Genomic DNA, 18,145 nt, shown 5'->3' with positions numbered 1-18,145 from the left:
CCAGGAGTTATCTCGGTAAATACTACTCTTTCCCTCCCGGTTACAGCAAGCATATCATCGCCACAGGAGCTACACTATTTCCATTATTCCCATAAGCCTCTTAGTGGCGCCATGCTCTGTCATTTGCAGTGTGGCTTTATAGCATTCAGTGTGTACGTTTATTTATACTTTACTTCCTGTACCACCCTGTTATGGCAATAGATGTCATGATTTTTTAAATAGATGCTGTAATACGATTTCTCAGAGAGGAAGCAATAGAAAAAAACATGCTGACAAAAACTGGTGGCGGGAATGTGAATAGACGATATATTTAACTTTTATTTCGTCATTACAATTTACTCAATTTGTCAGATTTACATGATCATTTTGGGGTAATGCAGTTCACTCAAAAAGGACCCACTGCAGTTCTGTCAAGAAAGGGAAAAAAAACGCCTGTGAGTGTAAATGGACTGTTCCTACAATACAAAATTGTAAGTGCCCATCCAGTTTACTTGCTTTTGACGTACTGCACCTTAAAGGACTTAAAGAGATCTAATAAAAAGTCACAGATAGAGCCGGTCCCCGGAACTTCATGTCTCGCAACATCACACAAAATAAAAGAAATCGCGTTCGATTAGGATTACTGTCAAGCTAGTTTTTAGCAAAATACAGAAATAAAAGGAAACCAGCGGCGAGTCAAATTAATAGAAAATGTAAAGAATAAACCACTTTGAAAAATACATGTATTTTAATACATTTTGTAAACATGGAAACACATCTGGTCCTTTAAGCATAAGAAAAATACATATTTATTTATTAATATATTATTGTTTTTAATGTGTCTGCTGTGCATTTACAACCTCATCACTTTACATAATGCTGTACAAGGTTTGCCTTATCAATAACTATATTAATGGTCAATAAAACATTTACCAGTGCATTATAGATCAGTGTTAATGAATATAATAATTGATTTTCAGGTTACCTCATGTTTAAATCAAACTTAGAGGATTCTGTTGTCTATTAATATAACCTCTCATTAAATAGTTATGTTGTTTGAAGGGAAAGTCACGCAGAGAATAAATACATTACAGATTGATTCCTCACTTTAATTACTTTAATGTGAAGGTATTATCAGATTTTTCATAGCAAATCACTTTGTGTGATCAGGCCAAGAGTCGATCTGCTTTGTTTTTATTCGGTTATGAACCTCAGGTGGCATCTTAAACCAGATAATAATCCAAATATCAACTAGAAATATGTCTCGCTTGACTTCCGTGTCCTTCAGAACAAAGAAACATCACAGACTCGAGTCAGATCACTTTCACGTCAGACGGTTTAATAGTTCAGTGCAGAATGCTAATGTTGGTTGTAATATGCAAACATCAGTAATATGATCATGCAGATCACGCTCAAGTCAAATGTCATGACTTCAGAGATAACTATTTCAGTCTTCACATATTTTTTTAATACACTGAGGCTATAACCATAAAAAAAAAAACTTATTTGCAGCTAGTTCAGTTTCCTCCTCCCTCCATCACCTCACCACCATCACCCCCATAACCAGCCTTTTACAGTAAGCAGCCGCCTGCTTAGCCGGCACCTTTCACTTTTCAAGCAGGACTTAATTTACTGCAGGACATTTTAAATCTCCTGCCTCTGTGGCTCTGAGTCGCTGACAAATGCCTGGTTGCAAATGTATCTCATTGACTGCTGACTCGGTTGTATTACAAGCGGGCTGATAGGGGCTGCCACAGTAATGTGGCCCTCAGGTTTATCCTCAGATGTTGGAGGAAGTGTATTAATTTAGTTTAGATGAGGCCTTATGAAAAGTGTTCTGGCAGGCGGCAGATCTCCTTCCCTCTCTCTCTCTCTCTCTCTCTCTATCTCTCTCTCTCTCTCTCTCTCTCAACCTCTCGGGTTTGAAGCCATCTGCCACAGAGCCTAAGCATATTCTACCATCAATGTGTCAGTGGGAAAGCTATTAAACCCGCTTTACTTTTCCTAAGTATAAGGAGAATAAGCACAAGATTTAGTGAAATCCCCCTCAAGAGCACTGAAAATGGTAGGGCTTTTCCCCCCTGAAATGTTTCCTAATGGGCCGCTCAGAAGTGTCAAAAACTCTTGTTAGACTTCAGGGTAGTTTTGGGATTTCAGCGCATTTAACTTGAAGCTGAAATGACAAAATTTGAAGTATGAAAGCCACTGAACTATCCACATAATGAGAGTCAAACCCATTGACCAGTTCACGCTGTGAATGTTAAGTGTCCTTCTTTTTTTAAATCACTCCATTCAAATGAGAGATTTTCATGAAATTAAAGTGTGTATTGATCATGAGAGCATGTTATTATAAATCATGAGGTTTACTATGATGAAGAACGTGATCTGGTGAATAAGGTTTAGATAAAATATATATTACAGTAAACAAATGATCATGTTTACAATGATATAAACCTGCAAGTAACAATCAATATGATGTCAATTAATCCAACCATTATTTTTTAAATGAACCAATTAATTATTAGTGGTTTAACAACACTTGAAAATATAAAATGTATGTGTTCATGCAGTATCTGAGTCCAATGACCCTGACCTTTCCATCTGTTTCCTGGTACCAGTAGTGTAAATAAATCCATTCACTGTTCAATGAGACGTAGCTGAAAGTACAATATTTAATCATCAAATGTTCGTTGCAGTTTTCACAAGGGATGCCTTCTTGTTGCTTGTTTTGTTATAGCTGATTTCAAATCTGAAATATATACTGTTTATTATGAAATACTGAAAGAAAAGCAACAAATCCTTATAGTTGAAAAGATGGACATGTCATATTTGGCAACTGAATGAATATGATTTTTCTTGATGGACGAATCATCCGGCTGTGTCAAAAATGTCCAGAAACTTCTTCTACTTCTCCTTCTTCTATTTACAACAGCCACTTGGATGTAGAGCCTTTTGTTGAATTCTTTTTCATCAATGGAGTGGATGATATGCATATAGTCTATTTAGAATACGATCTAATCTAATAGTGATAATGTAGCTGCCATTAAACCCATAAAACCTAAGTGAGATAATGCATATCTGAACAATACAGCCATTTATAGAAAGAAAGAAAATACATTTCACAAGCTCCGTAGTCAGCTTTGCCAATAATGTTCCAGGTAATCAATATAGTAAATCAGCGAGGAACATCAGCATTTTCTTCTCCAGCATGAAGTTGACTTGTTCGATTCTTTTCTTGTCAGACGTTGGCACACTCCCCCGGTCGGAGCGCCCAGCCGGCCTCTCTGTGTCACCTTTCATTTCCTTTTCACCCCCAGGTCTTTCTGTACCTGTCAATTTCTTTCTACAGTGTGACTCCTTAATCCACCTGAGTGCATGGAGGACAGTTTTGACATAAGAAGAAAAGATAGACTCCTAAGGAGAGGACCAGTATCTTTAGAGCCTGGGGGATAACCGGATTACGACAGCCATTTTGTGCTGCTGGCAGTTTTTCTTATTACCCTTTTTTTTTTCTCCCCCTCATCTCTCCGGAGTTTAAACGCTGCCCTTTAGAAGTCACAACCAAACACTGACGAGTACACAAAAACACATACTCTCTGTGTGTTGAAGCTTTGAGCAGAATTAAACTTCATCTTGACAGATGATAGTAACAGTTTGCCAGCCGTAGATTTCTCCATACGGCCCTTTCGGCGCTCTCGTGTTGTTGTCCTCGGACAGTTTTTCCCCTCACTGTCAAAAAAACGCTCTAAACATGGTTTCACTGCGATGGTAATCATTGTCTCTGTGTGGCGGCCGGTGCCTCCTGTGTGTGTGTGAAGGCCTGAACCTACAGCACAACTGATAACAGCTCAGCCATGAGGAGGCAGATCAGCTGCCTGAACCCTGCTGCCAATCACTTTATCCCTCCGGCCCGTCTGCTCCGAAGGAGACCCGGAGAATAACGCTCCCCCAAAGACGTCTTATCGTCTCCGCCGCTGATGCAGAGGGCACCGCTGGATCTTTTATGTCCATTTACTTTGCCTTTGAAGAGGCCTGCGGTGCCTTTGATTGTGGGAGGTAAATTAAATAAAGGCCTCCTCCTTGCTAGTGGCCTGATAGCGACGTTTATCGCCGCTACCAAAAACCTAATCCCAGAGCTTCAACGAACCGCCACAGGTCCGTCTACGGGGGAAACACATCATACGTCTGTCATGGTAATAATCCTTTTGGCAGAAGCCATTTTGGGGTCCTGAAGCTTCCTTCTTGTAAAATGAGCTTCCTGAGTGTATACTCCAATCCCGGTTTTTACCTATAAGCTGTTATATCTTGTGAGTAGCAGTGTACACATGCAGTATGCTGTATATGATTTGTAGTTAAGTTATTGCTCAGGCCCCCGCCCCCCATCAATGTCATTTCAATAACAGACGAGATGGCCAAAGTGTATTTTGATCAGATAAGGTAAGTAATTATGAAAACTGCGACAACCAATGAGTCACCCAGGGCCAGTGAATTATGGCTATGATTAATATTGATTTTGTAGAATAAGGGAGAGGAGAGCCGTTTGTACACATATTGATAAATAAGAAACCCGCATGGCATCATGGGAAAGAATTTAAATGAGAAAATGAATGGTTGAATTATGTTTTGACAACACGTTTTAACAAGCGATACAAATATCGGCAGTGATTGTTCAACAAAAGATGAAGTGTCTCCACTAACCGATGGCTGAAGTAATAATGGTGAATGCAGACTCTCATGCAGGTTATGTCCTCTGTAACTTGACAGTTTTAGTAACTTTACTTAGCAAACAGATAGATTTTAGTCTGATTCCACAACTTTTCAGTCCATTTTTACCCCAGAATTCAGTATTTAACGCATCAGAAGTTATAGTAGATTGGTGAGGGATTTGAAACAGAATTTAGATTTTCACATTGGAAAATAAACATTTCATTTTGTGGGTTTGTAAGATTCCTTGGGAGTTTCCTGAAAAGAACTACGTAACCCATAGTGAGGTTTATTTTTTTAAGGAATTGCTCCATTACAATAAAACGTGCAAAAAATATAATAAGTTGACCATAAAACACCTAAATAATGATAACATTTAGAGATTATTTTTTGGGGTGAAGTGTGTTTGGAAGCTGTGAGGTTGGAATTAGCAAAAATCTGGTTTATTGAGACTCCAGTAAAACAGCAATTTCCTCTTAAATCTTCTCAAACAAACTTAATAATTGCGTCAATGAGCCACGAGGGTTATTGGGCAGTGATGGGGCAGCAGTGCAACACAACCTCCATATTTTACTCCTTTAGTCCTGACACAATCGTATAATTCCTAGTGTTCTGCGTGTGTTGTGCAGCAGATTACTCTCTCCACTGGTTCCCTGTGTATATGCCTCAGAAACATTTGGAGAGACTAAACTGAGGGAGAAGGAGGGAGCCCCTCAGAGATGTTGTACAGTCACTTTTTGTGAGGGGATTACAGTGCTCTCCTCTCACTCCCATTGGCTTGGCCCGCCGTGACAGTGGTGTGGTGATGAGTGTCTGGCATGCCCAGCATCACCCATAACAAGCTTCCAACTTGCTCCTGTGTGACTTCTATTCTGGCTTTGCACTTTATGCATTGTACCTTTACCACTTTGTGCAAAAGCTTCGGTCCATTTGGAATTATTTTCTTACCATCGTGTCAAAACAAATATTTCTTTCAACTTTTCCTTTTTTTTACGCACGCGAGACGAGCATGACCTTCTTGAGGAGCTGACTTCATTGAAAGTAAGACCGGTGTGTTTTGTTTTTTTTAATTAATGTGTAAACTTCTGACATGGCAAAACCTTTAGATCACATCAAAAGACCCATGAATGCCTTCATGGTGTGGTCCAGAGGCCAGAGGAGGAAAATGGCTCAAGAAAACCCAAAGATGCACAACTCTGAAATCAGCAAAAGACTCGGCGCGGAGTGGAAGCTGCTGTCCGACTCCGAGAAGCGTCCGTTCATCGACGAGGCCAAGAGGCTGCGCGCTCAGCACATGAAGGAGCACCCGGACTACAAGTACAGACCCCGGCGCAAACCGAAGAGTCTCCTGAAGAGGGAGCGTTTCGTTTTCCCGCTGCCGTCTTTACTCGGGGACGCGGCGGAGCATTTTAAGGGATTTGCCATGGACTCCTTTCTCGTCCCCGGGGATAAAGCCAGAGCCTTCCTCGCTCCCGTCTCCGCCTCCTCTTCCTTCTCGCTGCTGGAGCCGGTGGCGCAGTTCAGCACAGGAGCCGTCCAGCGGATGGCGGAGATGCCGCACGCGCTGGCTGCCGGCGCGCTGCCCTACAGCGCGCACACGTTTGGGTACCAGACTGGAGGGATTGGGGGTCTGGCTTGCCACGGACAGCACACCCACACTCACCCGTCCCCCTCCAGCCCGGGATACGTGGTGCCGTGTAACTGTAGCGCCTGGTCTGCTGCCAGTTTACAGCCCCAGGTCGCCTATATTCTCTTCCCTGGAGGGATGACCAAGAGCGGCATGGACTCGTACACTTCATCCAGCTCCAGTGTGTGACAGACTGGATAACGCAAGACCTCTCCTCAATATGGCCATAGCTGAATTAACTGGGCTACAATGCATTTTTTCCTCCCTCAAATATTACAGCAAAAGTGGATGTTAGGAGTGTGTGCAGATATTAAATGTTTTTCAAAATGCCATCCATTGCTGATTATCTCTGAGCACCAGAGACACACGTCTCCACATGACACTCCTTGTTACTGCAGAGTAAAGATTTGCAGGAGCAATTTAAAAAGGCTATTTTGTTACTTTTAACAAAATAATAAACCAGTTTAAAAAGAAATGCACGAGGCTCACGTGTAAACCTTTCAGATGAATTGATCAGAATCAACAGGTGAACTGAGTCCATGTCCAAGTTACTGCCAGATAAACATAAAGCTGCTGAGGACATAAGAGGGCTGGAAGCCTGGAAGAGCTACTGTATTATTATTTATCATTTTTTAATGTATATTAATTTAGCCAGGCCTAAAAAGACCGTACATTCTTACACTTGGACAGCTGTTTGTCCTCCAGACCCATAAATCTGTCTCATCATGTAGGCCTGTTTTATTTTTTTTTTCATTTTTTTTTTGTGGAAATAATAAATCTTTACATAAAACATTGTTTAAAAGTTTTTCTTTGGAGCTTTTCATAAGAAATGTGTAAGTGATAAACATTGATAAGCAGCTGCAGTTTTGGATAATAAGTCAGTTGTTGCTCCGTTAACGTGTGAAGTTGAGTTTATTAACTGTTAATATTACAGTTTATATTTAGGATTATCCACATCACTATATTCTTTCTTGCATTTTTTTTTTTTTTTTACATCTACTGAGTATCAAAGAGTTATTTCTAACAGTTTTTTGTTAGATGTGATTTTATGTCACACATCACTTGTAATAATAACTGGGGGAAGTATGTTTTCATGTTCCTAACCCCACGAGCGCTCTTATTTAAACAAGCAGACCGATAATAACAAAAGCATCCACGAAAGACAAACAGATATGACGCGAGAAACAGAAGTTCATCAAACAGACCAACGTAACGAAATCAAAATCTCTACGGTCCCGTGAAGTTTGGCGACTTCTGTATGAGTTTCGTTGTGTGTGTGCGTGTTTGTGAGTGCGAGAGTGAGTCTGATAAGAGAAGAATAGAAACTTCTCTCCTCCCCGGCTGTTGACAGAGTGATAAGGTGATACGTTGAATCATGGAAGTCGTATGAGGTAGTGTTTGTGTCAAAAATTATTATGAAGGAATGAGTCCTCAGCGGGTAAGCGAAGTGAAAGATTTCAATCTTTCATAGTATTCTGGAGCAAAACAAAAACCTTCCAGCTGGACGCAGATCCGAAGCTGAGCTTGACCTCCGACCTTCAGAGAAACAGCTTTTATCTCACAGGCCTGATATGAGCTTTTACATTCTGTCCATGATAAAGTAGTAGTAGTAGTAGTAGTAGTAGTAGTAGTAGTAGTAGTAGTAGTAGTAGTAGTATTGTGTGTTTTACTCAGTCAATTGTTACAATACAATAAGTAAAGCCACAATCTAATATACAAAACAGAAAGACTGAAAAGATAGAAGGATTATGCTTTTATATCCCGAATGTCATCATCAAAAATCTCAATTTGTGTTTGTCTCCCTTCCTCTCTTGCCTGTTGTCTGCCTCATCTCTGTGTGTTTGCGTGTTTGTCTGCGTCATCTTGTCAGTGTGTGAGGCCGTCGGCGTGGCAAAGTGCCGCTTCCTTCACTCGCTGACCAACATGTTGGCGGGTTTTTCGCCTAAAGCTCCCAGCGGAGTCAGTGAATCAGTTTCCCGTTGTTTACATTCAAACAGTTAGTTCGCACTTAGGTGCCGGGCGCGCCTATCACCAGTGTGTCCACACCTCTCGGCGCAAGGTGGCCCAACCCATGCTGCTGTGTCACCCACTGGGTGAAACCCAACCGCCTCCACCCAACGCCACCATCACTACAAAGAATCCCTTTGCCCATTCTCACTGTCTGCCCTCGCCTGCTCAAGCGTTTCTCGATTCAAACCGGGCACACACCGTCCCGCACATCGCCTCTCTGATATTCCCATCACGTCCGTAGGAGGAAACGACGATGGCGCCTTCAGTTCTGCAAAATGGTGGATTTATTTTAGGCTTGGCTGGTGCGGCGGCCCTCATCGCAGCAACTTCCATGAACAAATGGAGCGTCCAGAACAGGCAGGGGGACGTGGTGACGTCTGTTTACACCTACAAGGGTCTGTGGAGGAACTGTGAGACGGCGTCCTCAGGATTCACCGAGTGTCGCCCGCTCTACGGCCTCCTGGGGTTCTCAGGTAGGACGAGACTCTTTTTTTATGTGCGCAGCGTCCGCAGCGACGGGCATCCAAACAAGTTTTAGGTCACTGACGTTCAAATATTCAAACGCAAGCCGCTTCTCGAATAAATCACGTTCATCGTCATTGAGGAAATCAAATAGGTCCGGGTGCTCTCATGTCTTTTATAAGGCTTCATGAGCTTTCTCTGGTCACAGGATCAATGATACAGTAAGTAACACCATTTAAAGAAGTTGAGACTAAACAGCAGTGTCATAATTATGAGGAACTTCTCTCATCACTTCTCAAGAGCCAAGAAAAACCTAAATAGTTCTTCTCAAGTTACAAAGCAGGAGGTTTGTGGAGTCTCATTCGGCTGCTCGGGGTTCAGGTGGAGGCGACATTGAAGGCCACGTTTTTTTTTCTCGCTCTGTGTTTCTTTAATGCCACGTATTTGTAGAATATTATGTGAAAACTAAATGCATGATGGTTTTGAAACCTGCCAGAACAATTTGAACTCTACATATGAGGTACAAGAATACTTTGCATGATTGTTGAGGTTTAAAATGTTGCTCAAATGCACCAAATCACTCCGGTGAAGTTATCTCACAATTAAATATTCACAAGGAGAAGATATATATTGTTAAATAAAAAGCCAATTGAAAGAGAAATTCTGGATTTAATGGTTTAATAAAAAATTATATTTAAACAGTTTAATTTGGTGCGAAAAAATAATCTGTGAGGATCTTTTTTTCTCGCAACGGTGCTGAAAGGATCAGTCAGATAATTTAATTGTTCTAGTGTAATTTATATTATTATTGAAACAGATAATATGTATAAATCATTTTTACTCTCAGTTTCGGTCGTCCCTATAGTCTCGAGCCCACTGCTATCAGTATTTGCATCAGCACCGGTTCATTCTGGTCTCTGGGACTTAGTCAACACGGTTATCAGGAACAGAACAAACAGCGAGCAAAGGGCAGGTTCCTGCCGCACGCCGACTGGAGGAGGATACAGGTCAACTTCTGAGATCAAACACGCTCACATCGTCGCCTTCGTGAGATTATGAGGATAGAAGTGTTGCAATATGAGGTCGAAATGGGAAAAAAAAAAATATTGTCAGACACCTGATTTACAGATTATTATGCAATGTAGAGCGTCCTGGTAGAGCAATACACATGAACAGAAACATCTCGTCTTTGTGCTTTCTGACCACCAGGAGCGTTTCAGGCCGTGCGAGCCCTGATGATAGTGGGCGTGGTGCTGGGTATCCTCGGGGCGGTGATATCAGTTTTCTCCCTGACCTGCCTCACAATGAACAGCATGGCGGACACCACCAAGGCCAAGATGAGCCTCACCGCCGGCATCATGTTCATCATCGCCGGTACGGTTACAAATAACCTGAAATATGAAAAACAGAAGGTTTTTTTTTATTCTCCTTTGTGAACATCTATTGTTTTCGCTAGGAAGTAAATAGATGACAGACTTCTTGTCTATGTCACCCTGTACACTTCACTCAGGTGTGTGCGGCATCGCAGGGGCTTCGATCTACGCCAACCAGATTGTGACCACTTTCAGGATGTCCACCAACCAAAACTATGGAGGAGGATACGGAAACATGGGAGGAGGGATGGGAGGGATGGGAGGCATGGGAGGGATGGGAGGAGGAATACCCACGTAGGACATAAAGATACTTGTTTTTTCATATTCTCTATATGATTTGAAAGCTGGACCTAAATGATATCTTCTTTGTTTCTGCAGGTACACGTTTGGCCCGGCACTGTTTATAGCCTGGATAGGAGGAGGCGTCCTGCTTATTGGTGGCGTTCTGAAGTCAGTGGCTTTCAAGGAGATGGTGAAAGATGACAAGTCACAGTGAGTCCCATAACGAGTTATAGTTGCTCCTCTGTTGGATGTTTCACCTGTATTCATCTCCAACAACGCTTCCCTCTTGTTTTTCAGTTACCCAGGAGTCGCTTACAAATCTCAGCCCCGCCCCAAAACCGATCACCATTCAGAGGACGGCAAGAAAGATCAGCATTATGTGTAACTGCACGCAGCAGCGTCGACAATTTGTGTTTGCCTTGTACACTCATGCTACGTCTTTTCTATCTGACAATGGGAGTTAATTATGTCTCACATTGTATCAGCAGTTCAACAAGTGTAAGAAGAAGGAAGTTCTGGCGAAATATGTAGTTTTCACATGCACATCTCCATGGTGACTAGATATTTATAAACCCTATGTAATTGAAGCTTTTTTTTTTTACTTGAATTTTGTTAAATCAATACATTTTTATGCTAATAAAACACTTGATTTGTGAAATATGCGGTCTGAATTATTCAAATACTATAAATTATTCAAATACTCTGAATGGTTAATGTTGTTCATGGAAGGCCACTTACAAGGAACATGCATTCATTCATATATATAAATAAATATAAGAGATAAGAGTCAGCTGCATGTAATGATGTTAACGCGAGGCCACAATACAGACTCCTCTAATCTTTTCAGCAGTTGCATTGCTTTGTAGTGGAATAAACATTTACTGGCTGTGCTCCCTTTTAGAGAATAACAAATAAGTTAATATACAGTCAACTCTACTGTCCAAAGATCATTTACATCAGGAAATCCAAATAAGTGTGTGCCTACATTATTTGAAAAGGGAAAAGCTTTTTATCCACTACATAGATATGTGTAATATGTTGTGGAGATATATTTTGTTGCAATACATTTAGCTATGTCTTACTAGGCGTGTCGACGATGAGCTGAAACGCCGTTTAGACCACAAGATGTCAGCAAATCCATGAGAGTGGTTTTAAATGGAGAGAGATCATCTGCACCAGAGTCACAAAGTGATGGTGTTTCATGCACTTCTACTTTCCAGTCGATAAAACAATGAAGGACAGAGAAACCATCACAGGCTTTGTTTATTGTTGCATATTTAAACTGTCAACTCACTTCCTCGAAACAAGCATCCAAAACAACTCCAGTTTCTCTTTAAAAGCAGATGATGCCAAAAAAAAACAACACTAATTTACATCAGACCTCACACGCCAACACTGGTTTACTGTGAGGTCTTCACTTACGTGTGCTTCAGCAAAGACACCTGCGTCAGGAGAGAAACTGGGATTCATTCTTACCACAAACCCACCAGTCACAATGTTGAGCATTATAAAAAAAAAAGAAATCATACAAGAATATCAGACTGACAGAAGGGGAGCGTAAACTCTCACAGGTCGACATTGAGACAGTTCATGATGTGCATTATTATTGTTGTTAAAACCTAATGGACCCACTTTGAGCAATGATTACTCTTTGATGTTATTCATTATTTTGAGGTTGCTGCCCATCGGGGCGCTGCGATGTCTTTCACACCCGAAGGTTATTTGGTGAAATCCAGAGAAGAAATTGAGGATTTTCACATACAAAAAACAGTCGTATAGTGATTAAACAACCATCCTTCAAGGCCGAGTTGTGTACAAATTGGTAAATAACATAATGGTTCAGTTCACCCAAATTATAAACAAAAACATTTTCTCCGTAGCCCATAGTAGTCTGTACCCATGCCGATAGTTTTGATTTGTTATCGTTTTAAAGTCTCTTGAGATTTCAGCCACAACCAAAATACAATGGAGCTAAGAGTATTTTTGTTTGTGGGGATGGATTTTCAATGGGACTATTTCTTCAGCACTTCAGATAAAACCATTGACAGAGGATTAGGTGGATTTTCTACACAACAACACTGGATCTATAAAGACAAGTTGTTTACAATGTAATTCTTCAGTGTTGCGAGCGCCACAAACAAAACTCCATTTACCTGAAGGTGGACACAGATATCTCAGGCACATAACATAAAATATCTGCATGGCTACATACTAGTGGTATTGTAATTTGGGTGAAATAACCCTTTAACTAAAGACTAAAAACACAACAAAAAAACAAACAAACACGCGTCTATATCCGGTCTAATTTCTCACTCAGGAACTCCTCCACGCTGTCTGTGTTCCACTTGAGGATGCTGAGTTCTTCAGCGATGTTCCCGTTATCGTCCAAAAGCTTTAGTACAGGATCAGAGCCTCTCACGTACTGCCGTGTGGGAGAGGTGAGTGGCAAAGAGAGAAAAACAGGAGGCGTGTTAGGAAGCCAGGTTTGCCCTCAATGAAACGCATTCAATGTTTGTGAGTCATCTTCATTAACATAATCCGATTTTTACTTTAAAATTGTGTCGGTTTGTTTTTTCCCCCCCAGATGAAGCTTAAGGTGTTCGTAATTATGAGATTATATCAACCTGCTGTTACACAATTCATCATCCTTACCTTGATCTGAAGACCCTTGAACATCTTCGGCTTGTCACTCCTGACAAAAGCTGAGGAGACAAAAATACCAAGTGAGGCAAATGTCAGGCAATGAATCAGTCAATTAGCCTTTTCATTTGGTCTGTAATTAGTGACAACTGTTAAACCTCCTGGGAATGCGGCGTTAACAGTGGCAGGGACAGTTGAGAACACAGGATGGCTGCAGCTGAAGTAAACAAACGGCAGCCATATGGCACACACCAAGCTCCCGTACTGAGGCGAGCTGCAGTAACTCCGACAATGTGACCCGACACCAAATTAACCAAATGTTACGCTGAGCAGAGACGGGAGGTCTGCTCCAAAAGACAAAGAGGATTCTAACACTTCAAAAGCTTGTTTGAAAATTGGCCCTCTGGCATTTTAGACCACCTACTGCACAAAAAAAAAAAAAAAAAAAGGTGATTTGAAAAGGTCGTGTTCCTCACACATCCCCACTGATCAAGACAGAATCACACCTAACCCGAGGGGGGAAGAGCTGCAACTGTTAAAAAAACCAAGGTAATAAATATCAGAGTATAATCATGTCCCAACAGACGACTCACCTTGGACTTGGGGGAACCTCCCCAATTTTCATCCACACACCTCGAGGATGGCCCCAGCGTAGAGCTGTGTGAAGAGAGACGCAATGTCAGGTGGTCCGTCAGGAGTTTCACCCCCACACACATCATTGCCCGCACACAAAGACAAAGCAGGGCCTCTGCTGGTGGTTGGACGTCTGGCCCCCGAAGGAGTAATTTGATTTGGGCACACTGATTCATAAACGTGTCCGGGCGACTCCTTGGGGGTCATTAAACGGTGAGACTGTGCATATGGAGCGGGGCTGATGGATTGCCGTTTGTGCAGCGCTCACTTGTAATCAAACCTCCTGCACCAATACAATAAGTTAGAGGAAATTGGAGTGTCACAGCAGTATTTCAGGACCATGCTCTGTGCCGTTTAAGGGAGGAGAGTGGTAAATGGCCTGGTTGGCTGGTTCACGCGGCAAATTAAATTACGCATGCAAAGCTAAGATCCTCTCCTGTTCCTCCTTTCCTCGGTCTTTTCTGTAAATAATCCAGCAGTGCTGAAATTCAATTTCTGTGCCTTTCATTTTACCACACATTGGAGATCAGAGACAACTCACGACCCCGTTGAGAGAAGGAAACTACAAAACAAATGATAAGCCGCTCTAACTGGACGCCTCGGAGCATTTAACATTTCAAAATGTTCTAAATTAGCTCGTGACATTGTCTACCTGTGACTTTGAATGCAAAAGCAAGCATAAAAAGGAATATAGTTTCAATATCTCGAGTCATGTATTCTCTTTATCTTACTTTTACAAACAAACTTGCGGACAAAGAGAAACTATGTTCACGACAGCCTAAAGAATTAAATACGTGATGATATTTATAAATCATCAATAAAATGATTTGCCAAACAGATATGGATGAAGGTTAATAAGGAAATAAATATATGAACAACAGTTTTTGTCAAATGAGTTATTCAAAAGCAATGCCAACATAATTTCTCTTCCTTAAAATGGGGATTATTCTGGATCATTCATCCCTTGTTCTTCAAAAAGACTACATAATTATTCTTTAAAGCACGCAAGAATTTAAAAAATAAGGCTGAGAATATTATATATTTTGTTATTGTCATCTTGAAAACACCATAACTAATACTTCCTGAGGACGGTCCACAGCCACTACTTCCAACTGAAGAGATAAATCTTTAGAAATGGAACTCTATATTAGTTGCCTGTTTTTAAACAAGACTACATCATTTAACAACTGCTGGGTACTACAACTTTCTCAAATGTTGCCACACAGACGTGTGGCCCGTACTTGTGTAGCACTTTTCTAGTCTTTCGACCACTCAAAGCGCTTTAACACTACACTCACACACTGATTCACCCATTGATGCGAGGAGCTAACATGCAAGGTGATACATCAGTATTATCAACTATTCATACACCGTAGGCGCAGCTACAGGAAGTTAAGTGTCTTGCTCAAGGACACATTAACATGGGCTCGCGGAGTCGGGGATCGAACCGCCGATCTCTAATTGAAGGACGACCCAGCTCACCACTCAGCCACAGTCGCACAATAGATCTGTGAGATCATCAGCTTATTGTTGGTTTTTGTCTGTTCGTGAGATTTATGAAGTAGAAAAATAAAACATATCACCAAACGTATCTTCTATGGTTAAAAACACCTGAAATAAAGGCTTCTCATGCTTTGTCATTATCTGTACCGACTGATGTATCGTGGTTAGGTCTTTATAAGGATGCACCTTCCAAGTTTGCGGTGCTGAATCAAAGTTCATCAGGTTCCAATGTTGAATACCCAAAAGCTGAAAAGGTGGCACTCACACACAGCTATTGAGGTCAAAGTTGACTAATTTTCGTCAATGTATCCTGGCCATACAAACGTACACGTCATATGTTTTGGCCTGGTGGCCTTCATCACAGCATCATCAATGATGGAACATACTGTATAGTGGAAACCAGGGGAGCTGAGGTGCAGCTGTGCGCGGGGTGCTCTGCAGATAAGATAGTTGAAAATGAGTAACCGAAATGCCATCCATGCACATTGAATCTTACTAATTGACACGGCTGAGCGATAAGCCGTTTCTCAGAGGGTTTAATGGCACAGCACTGATGTCAACTCCGAGACTTGAAGTATTCTGAAGGCAGATAATTGTTGCCGTCTGAGGAGAAAATGTGCTTAGTGACAGTGTAATTTCTACTGGTAACCTCAGCGTGCAGCTGGAGACAGACGATTGCCCCACTATGTGACATTTCACTGCAATCTTAAGGCGGAAGAGGAATAATCTTTCCTTTTAGTGTGTCGGAAACGGAGTCATCATCAAGAGGTGTAATGAGGTGTGTACTACATTTTGCCAAGGTGCAGTTGCTAGGCTACCACACACACTCTGGGGACTTAGCCTAATCAAAGAAGAGTTACATTTTTTTCCACAATCTCTCGGCTCGGTGTTTATCTTTCAGAGCTGAGCAGTGAGTCCTTTTGAGTTTGTTGTAATGACCGAAGTTATGAGAGCGCAGTTACACCTCCTCGCTGGTTACAGAGAGGTTGGTACTGGAAAACTATATTTCTACCCCATGGGGAGTGTCAAGCTAGGGTTAAGAAACTCGACTCTGAACATCAGAGAGACGGATTGGGACAAGAAGCTACTGACAGAGTTTGTGTGGCAGCTCAGACCTGATGCACAGCTGCAAACCGTGTAAACAGAACCAGTGACAGAGGGGCTAAAACTTGGTTGTTTTTAGTAGCAGCTCAAGTGCTGGAGGTTGTGATCCCGTCAATAAATGGGACACATTCTGACACAGGGGTCTTCCGAGTGCTTCTACTAGCCACTCAGGAGCCTGTTGTCTGTGAAGCTCAGAAAACTAAAGACAGCATGCAGATCAGCTCAAGACCGCACAATTAATACATGTATCTGTTGTGCATCATCAAATTTGACAAGTCAGAGTCAAGGCAGCACAGGATAACAAATAAGTGTCTTTCATGTAATATTTTACAGAAGGCACATTTGTTAACCTCGCGTCTGGTTACAGTTCATCTATCTTCCATTTATTAAATCTTTGTAACACACTCTTCACTGAGAGTGAATCTAGACTTAACCTAAATTCATTCATATTTGCATATCCCTCTGGAGCTCTGTTGTTCCCTTTACCTTGCGCGCATCCATCTGGACCTCCTGCTGGCAGCAATGCCGGCAGTCAGGCTGCAGCTTGGTGAGGCTGAACTCCCCGAGCAGGTCACAGGAGCTGCACAGCAGGTTGCTGGAAAAGCCCAGCTCCCTGCATGCCTCGGACGACAGATCGGCACCAATCGCCGACAGCTGGAGAGAAGCAGGAGGATAAGAGTCACACAGAGAGGATACCTAACAGGACAAGCTTTTATATATATATATATATATATATATATATATATATATATATATATATATATATATATATATTACTCCAAGTACAGATGTGTGAGGATAAAAACAAAATCAGATTGTTGATATTTGTTTGCTTTAGAGGGGCAACAAACAGAAGATGTTATGTGACGTTAATCAGATATAAATCACTTCTGTCCTATTCTTTGAATGTGCACTATTGTGTGCTCTACTGATTCTTTCCATCCAGGGAGAGGGATTCACCTCTGTTGCTTCCCTTTTTCCTTGTGAAAGTTTTTTTCCAAATTTTTGGGGAGTTTTTCCTGATCCGATGTGAGGTCTTGGGACAGGGATGTGTACAGACTGTAAAGCCCTTTGCAATCTGTAATTTGGGATTTCGGGCTAAACAGGATAATTAACAGGTTATGTTTCCGTCACTCTTTGCTGCTAAAGAACAAAGGTAAAACAGCCTTGAGCATATATTATGTACACTCTCATTGTCCTTCAGATAAGATAATAAAAATAGATTGACCAGTTAGTTGAAGGCGTTTAGGACTCATTTACTGAGTAGGGGATAAGTATTTATAATCCCGGAAGTCTTGGTTTACTATCGTTTTTTTTCGTCGTTCAAACATCGGGTTCGACAAACTAATTGGTGTATAACTATTATATATCAGTTAACTGACAAATAAAGACTGAGGAGGCTTCACATCGGCATCGGGACTCTTTTGAGGATAAGCCACGTCATTTTGAAGCTCCGGGCTCAGCAGGAAGCGGCTCACAAACCTGAACATAACGTCGGACAGCTGACAGACGACCGCTATGCCAACCACAAAACACTGATGAAAGCGGAGACAACTGCTCATTTTCAGTGTTAATATACTCACCGTTTGAAAAAGCGAGAGAAACCAAAGGAGATACACCTCTCCCGACATTTTGGAGCCTGCTTTGTTAGCATAAACTACTCTGAGGACCTCTTTAGTCGGGGAATGGCTGCCCCGTCGCGCCTGAACATTAAACAATTACTAACTGATCATTTAATCTTCACAATGTTTGACATTTGCTGCTATAACATCGTTTATATACGTTATAGTAATATTCTGATGAATATTTTAGTGATTCAGAATAATTA

At 41.5% G+C, this 18,145-nt stretch overlaps 3 protein-coding genes across 3 annotated transcripts; 2 read left to right on the top strand and 1 right to left on the bottom strand.

The window, feature by feature from the left end:
• Nucleotides 1-5,758: 5,758 nt before the first annotated feature.
• On the top strand, nucleotides 5,759-6,556 carry LOC137802515 (transcription factor Sox-14). The gene has a single exon (XM_068600449.1). The coding sequence runs from the start codon at nucleotides 5,774-5,776 to the stop codon at nucleotides 6,497-6,499; it is 726 nt and encodes a 241-aa protein (XP_068456550.1). The 5' UTR covers nucleotides 5,759-5,773; the 3' UTR covers nucleotides 6,500-6,556.
• A 2,017-nt stretch (nucleotides 6,557-8,573) lies between these two features.
• On the top strand, nucleotides 8,574-10,822 carry cldn18 (claudin 18). The gene is made up of 5 exons (XM_068571456.1): nucleotides 8,574-8,793; nucleotides 9,992-10,156; nucleotides 10,293-10,449; nucleotides 10,534-10,647; nucleotides 10,735-10,822. Exons 1-5 carry the CDS (start codon nucleotides 8,574-8,576, stop codon nucleotides 10,820-10,822), a joined length of 744 nt encoding a protein of 247 aa, XP_068427557.1.
• An 870-nt stretch (nucleotides 10,823-11,692) lies between these two features.
• On the bottom strand, nucleotides 11,693-17,982 carry selenof (selenoprotein F). Its single transcript, XM_068570990.1, has 5 exons — nucleotides 17,901-17,982; nucleotides 16,804-16,971; nucleotides 13,671-13,734; nucleotides 13,090-13,139; nucleotides 11,693-12,859 (listed from the first exon to the last, which is right to left on the bottom strand). Exons 1-5 carry the CDS (start codon nucleotides 17,946-17,948, stop codon nucleotides 12,728-12,730), a joined length of 462 nt encoding a protein of 153 aa, XP_068427091.1. The 5' UTR covers nucleotides 17,949-17,982; the 3' UTR covers nucleotides 11,693-12,727.
• Between the last annotated feature and the right edge of the window lie 163 nt (nucleotides 17,983-18,145).

This window comes from Clinocottus analis, unplaced genomic scaffold (genome assembly GCF_023055335.1).
Source record: "Clinocottus analis isolate CAN_PGR_092001 unplaced genomic scaffold, fCliAna1.0.p SCAF_11, whole genome shotgun sequence".
Taxonomy (NCBI): domain Eukaryota; kingdom Metazoa; phylum Chordata; class Actinopteri; order Perciformes; family Cottidae; genus Clinocottus; species Clinocottus analis.
This window is presented reverse-complemented; position numbering and strand designations above follow the sequence as displayed.